Below are 11,263 nucleotides of genomic sequence, written 5' to 3' on the forward strand. Positions count from 1 at the left end.
TGTGTGTCTGTCTGTGTGTCTGTCTGTGTGTCTGTCTGTGTGTCTGTCTGTCTGTGTGTCTCTCTGTCTGTCTGTGTGTCTGTCTGCCTGTCTGTGTGTCTGTCTGCCTGTGTGTCTGTCTGTCTGTGTGTCTGTCTGTCTGTGTGTCTGTCTGTCTGTGTCTTTCTAGACTGACCGTCAGCACTGCTGTGTACGTGGGCGCTTCCGATCTGGTCGACCAGCAGCATGAAGACGAACCCCAGGACCAGAGAAACTCCGATGTAGGCATGGAGGTGATCGTGGCTGTGGCTGTGCTCCCCACTGACCCCCAGAGCTGCAACCACACCTTCCTTGGGCTGGGACACCTCCACCCCCTCCACCTGGCCAGGGGCGTGGTGCACACCTACACAGAGAGAGAGACTGAGACCTTATCCCAGACAGTAGAGACAGAGACACTAACCCAGACAGTAGATTCGGAGACAGAGACCCTAACTCATACAGTAGAGAAGAGACAGAGACACTAACCCATACAGTAGAGTAGAGACAGAGACCCTAATCCATACAGTAGAGACAGAGACCCTAACCCATTCAGTAGAGTAGAGACAGAGACCCTAACCCATACAATAGATTCAGAGACAGAGACCCTAACCCATAGAGTAGAGACAGAGACCCTAACCCATACAGTAGAGACAGAGACCCTAACCCATACAGTAGAGACAGAGACCCTAACTCATACAGAATATTCAGAGACCCTAACCCATACAGTAGAGACAGAGACCCTAACCCATAGAGTAGAGACAGAGACCCTAACCCATACAGTAGAGACAGAGACCCTAACCCATACAGTAGAGACAGAGACCCTAACAGAATACTCAGAGACCCTAACCAATACAGAATATTCAGAGACCCTAACCCATACAGAATATTCAGAGACAGAGACTGCAGTAACAAGAATTCGCCTTTGACTCCTAAACAACAGAATTTTAAAAAGAAACTTTGGCAAAGGGTAAAGTCCACAAAACTTAGTCCAGTCTGTTCGTAACAATTTCTAGTTTGGGGAACAGAATACTGTATTAAGATAAAATGTTTCATCAATGAGAAAATTGGCAGAATGTCCGTTTACCTTCTCCCACTGCTAGCCATGGGGCTTCCTCTCACCACCATATTTGGTAGTGAGTGGAAACGCCAAGCGGATGCTTCAGATTCATACATCCAGTGAAATATCTGTCTCATTGTTTCGATCTGTGCTCAGCTTTACATAGTGCACTACTTTTGACTAGAACCCCATAGGACCTGGTCAAAAGTAGTGCACTATGAAAGGGAATATAGGGTGCCATTTGGGACACAGGCCGAGTCTCACCCTCCAAGACCTCCTCGTACAGGGCATGGACCCCCTCGGGGATGATGACAGCCAGGGCAGTACCACACAGCAGCCCTGCTCCCAGGACCGTCACCAGCTTCAGCTTCTCCTGAGGGACAAGACAGAGAGGACAGAGGGTTCAGCAACATTACAGAACAACTAGGACAGAGGATTCAGCAACATTACAGAACAACTAGGACAGAGGGTTCATCAGGATTACAGAACAACCCTGGCAAGGATCAATCATGGCAGGGATCAATATCCTAACCATGAACTTTGGCCTCACATGATCAGTTACCTCACATCACTGAATATGTCAAATTGTATGTTTAAATTAGAATACATTACAATTGACTAGTTTGGCTAAGAAACACTGATACTGCTGTTTTTAAACAAATTGTGCATTGATGAGCACTGTAATCTCAGTATTTAGCTAAGGACTTCAGCTGTTGACTCCCATTCTAAGTGAAAGTAACTTTCTTTGTTTCTAAACCATGTGTCTGTAGTTGGAATACTACTCACCTCTGAGAAGTTGACAGCCAGAGGAATGGTTCCAGCCACATAACACCCCACCAACATGGCCAGGGAAAGCAGGCTGATCGAAGTGAAGTCGTCCATAGACATAGTTACAGATTTGATAACAAAAATGGTGTTGTTGCTCTTCAGCTTGCTTGCTAGACACGACTTGTGGTTCGTGTTGAGGCTCTAGCTCGCTAGACAAATATAACTCCCGGACGTCGCAATTCTAGCTAAAGCTTTCTGTACCGAGGTCTAAACAGACATGTCAGTCTAAATCATTTCTAGTGACTTTCAGAGGACGTGGAAAGGCTCAGAGTTATTGATCTATCTTGAACGCGGTTTTGTTATGCCAACATGTACATCTAGCGAACTAACTAACGGGTCTGATCCTTACTTTGCAGATATGTAAACACCGTCGGCTAGCAGGGTTAGCCTAGCGGACAATCTTCTCGCATGAGTCTTATTGCCTACAGCAGGCAAGTTGTAATTCATAGCGTCTTGACCACATCGTACTCTCTCCAACGTTGCTATTTGTTATAACCATTTCATCAAAACTAGCTACCTGCAGTAAGCTATTATTATTATTTATATATATATATATCTATAGCTAGCTTGAAATGTTTTGCCAACAAGCCAGCATCTCCATTGCGGATGAAATGAAGCACTTCCGGGTAACGCTTACGTCACCCTCCGTGCAACAAACAGAAAAAACATGCCACGTACGCGTGTAGTACACGACATATATTCATTCTGTGTCTGTTTTCTCTTCACTGACTGTGGACGGATACGTCAGATGTTACATAAGCCAATCTATTTACATGTATGAAATGTATAACCGTTTTAGCTGGTTGTGGTTAATCTTTTCTTGGAACTTAATGATGACAAATGTCTTCTTCATTTTCATCTTCTTTGGGATTGGGTTGACGGATCGTATCCAATTTTTTGAGGTGCAATGCACAGCCACTTATTCTACTGGAGGTGAGGCCAGTTATGGCTGAGTGAACGGCTTTAGACAAAAACAATGAGAGGAATGGGAGATATAGGCAATAGTTTTTAAAATGGGTCTGTGGTGTTCTCAGTGTTAATAGTGAAGTCACCAAAAATGTGAGGATTATCTGCCATGACTGCGCTGTAAATTCATCATTCTTGAGCCATGTTTCAGTCAGGCCAGTTTACGATCAGTGATTAGTTCATTGACTATGACTGCCTTGGTAGTGAGGGATCTGACATTCAATTGTTCTATTTTGAGATGTGAGGTATTATCTCTTTCAATAACGACAGAACTGGAGGAGGTCTTTACTCCAGTGAGATTGCTAAAGCGAACGGCGCCATGTTTACAGTGCATTCGGAAAGTACTCAGACCCCTTCACTTTTCCCACATGTTGTTACATTCCAGCCTTATTCTACAATGTATTTAATGAATGTTTGTCCTAATCAATCTACACACAATACCCCATAATGACATCACAATACCCCATAATGACATCACAATACCCCATAATGACAAAGCGAAAACAGGTTTTTAGAACAGAAATAGCTTATTTACATAAATATTCAGACCCTTTGCTGTGAGACTCGAAACTGAGTTCAGGTGCATCCTGTTTCCATTGATCATCCTTGAGATGTTTCTGCAACTTGATTGGAGTCCACTGGTGGTAAATTCAATTGATTGGACATGATTTGGAAAGGCACACACCTGTCTATATAAGGTCCCACAGTTAACAGTGCATGTCAGAGCAAAAACCAAGCCATGAGGTTGAAGGAATTGTCCGTAGAGCAGGACTGTGTCGAGGCACAAATCTGGGGAAGGGTACCAAAACATTTCTGTAGCATTGAAGGACCCCAAGAACACAGTGGCCTCCATCATTCTTAAATGGGAGAAGTTTTGAACCACCAAGACTCTTCCTAGAACTGGCCGCCCGTCCAAACTGAGCAATCTGGGGAGAAGGGCCTTGGTCAGGGTGGTGACCAAGATCCCAATGGTCACTCTGACAGAGATCTATAGTTCCTCTGTGGAGATGGGAGAACCTTCCAGAAGGACAACCATCTCTGCAGGCCTGATTGGGCCTTTATGGCCGAGTGGCCAGACGGAAGCCACTTCTCAGTAAAAGGCACATGACAGCCTGCTTGGAGTTTGCCAAAAGGCACGTAAAGGACTCTCAGACCATGAGAAACAAGATTCTCTGGTCTGTGAGGCCAAGATTGAACTCTTTGGCCTGAATTCCAAGCGTCATGTCTTGAGGAAACCTGACACCATCCCTACAGTGAAGCATGGTGGTGGCAGCATCATGATGTGAGGATGTTTTTTTTAGAGGCAGGGTCAGGGAGACTAGTCAGGATCGAGGGAAAGATGAACGGAGCAAAGTACAGTGAGATCCTTGATGAAAACCAGCTAGTGAAGGTGTCCACATAATTTTGATAAGCTGCTCTAGTGGTGTCCACTTACCTTTGTAAATATAGTGTATGTTGCTCATTGGTGACCTCTGACTGTTTCATCATAACATAGTTAGTGATGATGTAATGGGTTGAAAACAAAGTCACTAAAAACAGACACCCCTTTATTATAATTTTTTAGCACCAATTTGTTTATGTATTTGTCTTAATTCATCTAAATTGTATATTTATATATATATATATATATATATATATATATATATATATATATATATCACTACATGCTTCAGCAGTAGTGAGGCCATCAAGCCAATAGATGGCGATGTTGCACTGTGGTAGTTGGAGAAACAACAAGTTCTGTCCAATCGCACGCACCATTCTTCAGAATAAAGAAAGTGCCCGAATTGTGTCCGTTCTTTTTACAATTACAGGCCACCTCGGCTACAGACTGAGGCCGGTAACACTGAGATGGATGGACAATATCCCTATACCATGATCCTTTACGTCGGTAGGCCTGTCCCCTGGTGTGGTAAATTATACACGATCGCTGGATGATTCTTTTTACGTGGAATATTGCGGGTAATGAAGTCGCCAATGACAAGGGTTTTCAATTTGCCAGCGCTAATGATGGGAGGCTTCTGCGGCTCAGACCCCGTAACCGTGGAGGAACAACTAGTGGGGGGAACCAGTTGAACGTTTATATCGGCTGAATGAGCTACACCGGTTGACCATGCGATAGCCTTTCTTTCCAGAAGCCTAGTACGGCTGCAGGGACTGATCATTATTTACTGGGGGCTGTTTCATCCTTTTCTACACTTAAATTGCCCTTGCCTAACGATTACGTCTGAAGTCGAGCTTGCTACTCGGTTGTCCTCACCTGTATATTATATACAGGCGATACCTGTATATTACTACTACAGCGACTGTAAAGCGGCTGGCAAAATGGTACTTAGTCTTTTCGTCCGGACAGGTCCTGCCAGAGAGTAGGGGTGCCAGATAGTAGGGGTGCCAGATAGTAAGGGTGCCAGATAGTAAGGGTGCCAGATAGCAGGTCCTGCCAGATAGTAGGGGTGCCAGATAGTAAGGGTGCCAGATAGTAAGGGTGCCAGATAGCAGGTCCTGCCAGATAGTAGGGGTGCCAGATAGTAGGGGTGCCAGATAGTAAGGGTGCCAGATAGCAGGTCCTGCCAGATAGTAGGGGTGCCAGATAGTAGGGGTGCCAGATAGTAAGGGTGCCAGATAGTAAGGGTGCCAGATAGCAGGTCCTGCCAGATAGTAGGGGTGCCAGATAGTAGGGGTGCCAGATAGTAAGGGTGCCAGATAGCAGGTCCTGCCAGATAGTAGGGGTGCCAGATAGTAGGGGTGCCAGATAGTAGGGGTGCCAGATAGTAAGGGTGCCAGATAGCAGGTCCTGCCAGATAGTAGGGGTGCCAGATAGTAGGGGTGCCAGATAGTAAGGGTGCCAGATAGTAGGGGTGCCAGATAGTAAGGGTGCCAGATAGTAGGGGTGCCAGATAGTAAGGGTGCCAGATAGTAGAGGTGCCAGATAGTAAGGGTGCCAGATAGTAGGGGTGCCAGATAGTAAGGGTGCCAGATAGTAAGGGTGCCAGATAGTAGGGGTGCCAGATAGTAGGGGTGCCAGATAGTAAGGGTGCCAGATAGTAGGGGTGCCAGATAGTAGGGGTGCCAGATAGTAGGGGTGCCAGATAGTAGGGGTGCCAGATAGTATCCTGGGTGAAAAAGTTTAATTGGAAACGTCATGTGAGGACAAAACTAAGACGTTGGTAAACTTGTTAAATACAGAGTTTGATTATACAATTATATAAGGTAAAAAGCCAACTAGCAACAAATATCAACTATTATTTGTATATTTTATTTATTATTTCTATTTGTACCCCCAATTTCATGATATCCAATTCGTAGTTATAGTCTTGTCTCATCGCTGCAACTCCCATACGAACTCAGGAGAGGTGAAAGTCAAGCATCCTTCGAAACACGACCCAAACAAGCTGCACTGCTTCTTGACACAATACCCACTTAACCATGAAGCCAGCTGCACCAATGTGTCACAGGGAACACTGTGCACCTGGTGACCGTGTCAGCGTGCACTGCACCCAGCCTACCACAGGAGTAACTAGTGCGCCTCCCCTAACCCAGACAACACTGGGCCAATTGTGTGCCACCCTGCAACAGAGCCTTGACTCGAACCCAGAATCTCTAGTGGCACAGTTTAACACTACGATGCAGTGCCTTAAACCACTGCGCCACTCGGGAGACACAGGAGCAACTATGAAGAGATAACACAAATATTAGCATATTGCAAGACTTACTATGGCGAACAGCCACATGCGCACAAGCCTAAGTTCACCATGTGCAATGTCAAATGTCGGCTGGAGTGGTGTAAAGCTCGCCGCCATTGTACTCTGGAGCAGTGGAAAAGCGTTCTCTGGAGTGATGAATCACACTTCACCATCTGGCAGTCCAACAGACGATTCTGGGTTTGGCAGATGCCAGGAGAACGCTACATGCCCGAATGCATAGTGCCAACTGTAAAGTTTGGTGGAGGAGAAATAATGGTCTGGGGCTGTTTTTAATGGTTCAGGTTAGGCCCCTTAGTTCCAGTGAAGGGAAATCTTAACGCTACAGAATACAATGACATTCTAGACAATTCTGTGCTTCCAACTTTGTAGCAACAGTTTGTGGAAGGCCCTTTCCTGTTTCACCCACAATGCATCGGTGCACAAAGCCAGGTCCATACAGAAATGGTTTGTCAAGATATATGTGGAAGAACTTGACTGGCCTGCACAGAGCCCTGACCTCAACCCATTGAACACCTTTGGGATGAATTGGAACACCGACTAAGAGCCAGGCCTAATCGCCCAACATCAGTGCCCGACCTCACTAACGCTCCTCTGGCTGAATGGAAGCAAGTTCCCACAGCAATGTTCCAACATCTAGTGGAAATCCTTCCTAGAAGAGTGGAGGCTGTTATAGCAGCAATGTTCCAACATCTAGTGGGAATCCTTCCCAGAAGAGTGGAGGCTGTTATAGCAGCAATGTTCCAACATCTAGTGGAAAGCCTTCCCAGAAGAGTGGAGGCTGTTATAGCAGCAATGTTCCAACATCTAGTGGAAAGCCTTCCCAGAAGAGTGGAGGCTGTTATAGCAGCAATGTTCCAACATCTAGTGGAAAGCCTTCCCAGAAGAGTGGAGGCTGTTATAGCAGCAATGTTCCAACATCTAGTGGAAAGCCTTCCCAGAAGAGTGGAGGCTATTATAGCAGCAATGGAGGGACCGTCTCCATATTAATGTCCATGATTTTAGAATGAGATGTTGGACGAACAGGTGTCCACATATATGCACTGTATATAAAAACATTTTCCTTAAATACATGTTTTATTTATTAATGTTACTGTCCCCACTACAACAAAAATTATAAATACATGTACATTTGGCCTTGAAGCATTTAATTGAAATACTGTAGAATTCCAGTGTTCCAAAGACTTCCAAACACTGTCAACATATGCAAGCATATTCAGATCGACCACACTGTGCATCATGACCGGCCCATGTGTTTATATCCGCCAATTTGGTGAAAATAACTCCAATTCCTGTGAGATATTAAGGCCTAGGAGGATACACATTCGCATGATGGTAAAGGGCCATTGGCCACACCCTCTCATGTAATGTCATGCCAATTGGCCACACCCTCTCATGTAATGTCATGCCAATTGGCCACACCCTCTCATGTAATGTCATGCCAATTGGCCACACCCTCTCATGTAATGTCATGCCAATTGGCCACACCCTCTCATGTAATGTCATGTCAATTGGCCACACCCTCTCATGTAATGTCATGCCAATTGGCCACACCCTCTCATGTAATGTCATGCCAATTGGCCACACCCTCTCATGTAATGTCATGCCAATTGGCCACACCCTCTCATGTAATGTCATGCCAATTGGCCACACCCTCTCATGTAATGTCATGCCAATTGGCCACACCCTCTCATGTAATGTCATGCCAATTGGCCACACCCTCTCATGTAATGTCATGCCAATTGGCCACACCCTCTCATGTAATGTCATGCCAATTGGCCACACCCTCTCATGTAATGTCATGCCAATTGGCCACACCCTCTCATGTAATGTCATGTCAATTGGCCACACCCTCTCATGTAATGTCATGCCAATTGGCCACACCCTCTCATGTAATGTCATGCCAATTGGCCACACCCTCTCATGTAATGTCATGCCAATTGGCCACATCCTCTCATGTAATGTCATGCCAATTGGCCACACCCTCTCATGTAATGTCATGTCAATTGGCCACACCCTCTCATGTAATGTCATGCCAATTGGCCACACCCTCTCATGTAATGTCATGTCAATTGGCCACACCCTCTCATGTAATGTCATGCCAATTGGCCACACCCTCTCATGTAATGTCATGCCAATTGGCCACACCCTCTCATGTAATGTCATGCCAATTGGCCACACCCTCTCATGTAATGTCATGCCAATTGGCCACATCCTCTTATGTAATGTCATGTCAATTGGCCACACCCTCTCATGTAATGTCATGTCAATTGGCCACACCCTCTCATGTAATGTCATGCCAATTGGCCACACCCTCTCATGTAATGTCATGTCAATTGGCCACACCCTCTCATGTAATGTCATGCCAATTGGCCACACCCTCTCATGTAATGTCATGCCAATTGGCCACATGGTGGCGAAATAACAAATGATTGAAGATGCAAACTTTGAAAGCTACCCTGTACGCCGTGTGACCTAGAGTCATGAAATTCAGTACATACTGTAGGTCTCTCTTCATAAGCTCCACCATGATGGATTTTCCCCCTCACTTAGAGTTTTGTGAAAAACACTGAAGACGCTACTACTCTGACACCAATCTACACGAGACTAGTCCCTAAAACAACATGCCCCTTATTAACCAATAAGACTGAAGCTGCTTTGATATAACTATCATGATGGGGTAGATCTAGAGACTGAAGCTGCTCTGATGTATCTATCATGATGGGGTATATCTAGAGACTGAAGCTGCTCTGATGTATCTATCATGATGGGGTACATCTAGAGACTGAAGCTGCTCTGATATATCTATCATGATGGGGTATATCTAGAGACTGAAGCTGCTCTGATATATCTATCATGATGGGGTAGACCTAGAGACTGAAGCTGCTCTGATAAATCTATCATGATGGGGTATATCTAGAGACTGAAGCTGCTCTGATGTATCTATCATGATGGGGTATATCTAGAGACTGACGGTGCTCTGATATATCTATCATGATGGGGTATATCTAGAGACTGAAGCTGCTCTGATATAACTATCATGATGGGGTAGATCTAGAGACTGAAGCTGCTCTGATATATCTATCATGATGGGGTATATCTAGAGACTGACGGTGCTCTGATATAACTATCATGATGGGGTATATCTAGAGACTGAAGCTGCTCTGATATATCTATCATGATGGGGTATATCTAGAGACTGACGGTGCTCTGATATAGCTATCATGATGGGGTATATCTAGAGACTGAAGCTGCTCTGATGTATCTATCATGATGGGGTATATCTAGAGACTGAAGCTGCTCTGATGTATCTATCATGATGGGGTATATCTAGAGACTGAAGCTGCTCTGATATATCTATCGTGATGGGGTATATCTAGAGACTGATGGTGCTCTGATATAGCTATCATGATGGGGTATATCTAGAGACTGATGCTGCTCTGATATATCTATCGTGATGGGGTATATCTAGAGACTGATGGTGCTCTGATATAGCTATCATGATGGGGTATATCTAGAGACTGAAGCTGCTCTGATATAGCTATCATGATGGGGTATATCTAGAGACTGAAGCTGCTCTGATATATCTATCATGATGGGGTATATCTAGAGACTGAAGCTGCTCTGATATATCTATCATGATGGGGTAGATCTAGAGACTGATGCTGCTCTGATGTATCTATCATGATGGGGTATATCTAGAGACTGAAGCTGCTCTGATATAGCTATCATGATGGGGTATATCTAGAGACTGAAGCTGCTCTGATATATCTATCATGATGGGGTATATCTAGAGACTGATGCTGCTCTGATGTATCTATCATGATGGGGTATATCTAGAGACTGAAGCTGCTCTGATGTATCTATCATGATGGGGTATATCTAGAGACTGAAGCTGCTCTGATATAGCTATCATGATGGGGTAGATCTAGAGACTGATGCTGCTCTGATGTATCTATCATGATGGGGTATATCTAGAGACTGAAGCTGCTCTGATGTATCTATCATGATGGGGTATATCTAGAGACTGATGCTGCTCTGATGTATCTATCATGATGGGGTAGATCTAGAGACTGACGGTGCTCTGATATATCTATCATGATGGGGTACATCTAGAGACTGAAGCTGCTCTGATAAATCTATCATGATGGGGTATATCTAGAGACTGAAGCTGCTCTGATATATCTATCATGATGGGGTACATCTAGAGACTGAAGCTGCTCTGATAAATCTATCATGATGGGGTATATCTAGAGACTGAAGCTGCTCTGATATATCTATCATGATGGGGTACATCTAGAGACTGACGGTGCTCTGATATATCTATCAAGATGGGGTATATCTAGAGACTGAAGCTGCTCTGATATATCTATCATGATGGGGTAGACCTAGAGACTGACGGTGCTCTGATATATCTATCATGATGGGGTAGATCTAGAGACTGAAGCTGCTCTGATATAGCTATCATGATGGGGTATATCTAGAGACTGAAGCTGCTCTGATATATCTATCATGATGGGGTATATCTAGAGACTGAAGCTGCTCTGATATATCTATCATGATGGGGTAGATCTAGAGACTGATGCTGCTCTGATGTATCTATCATGATGGGGTATATCTAGAGACTGAAGCTGCTCTGATATATATATCATGATGAGGTATATCTAGAGACTGAAGCTGCTCTGATATATCT

At 44.6% G+C, this 11,263-nt stretch overlaps 1 protein-coding gene across 1 annotated transcript in view; it reads right to left on the bottom strand.

The window, feature by feature from the left end:
- The window catches only part of slc39a9 (solute carrier family 39 member 9), a 10,971-nt gene extending 8,434 nt beyond the window's left edge, over nucleotides 1–2,537 (bottom strand). Inside the window, exons 1-3 of the mRNA XM_036955385.2 lie at nucleotides 1,862–2,537; nucleotides 1,340–1,448; nucleotides 176–382 (exon numbers count right to left, since the gene is read on the bottom strand). Coding sequence (XP_036811280.1) covers nucleotides 176–382; nucleotides 1,340–1,448; nucleotides 1,862–1,963 — 418 coding nt within the window. The 5' untranslated portion in view covers nucleotides 1,964–2,537. The remainder of the gene's footprint in view (nucleotides 1–175; nucleotides 383–1,339; nucleotides 1,449–1,861) is intronic.
- Between the last annotated feature and the right edge of the window lie 8,726 nt (nucleotides 2,538–11,263).

The sequence above is a fragment of the Oncorhynchus mykiss genome, chromosome 19 (genome assembly GCF_057628025.1).
Source record: "Oncorhynchus mykiss isolate SJ-2025 chromosome 19, ASM5762802v1, whole genome shotgun sequence".
Taxonomy (NCBI): Eukaryota; Metazoa; Chordata; class Actinopteri; order Salmoniformes; family Salmonidae; genus Oncorhynchus; species Oncorhynchus mykiss.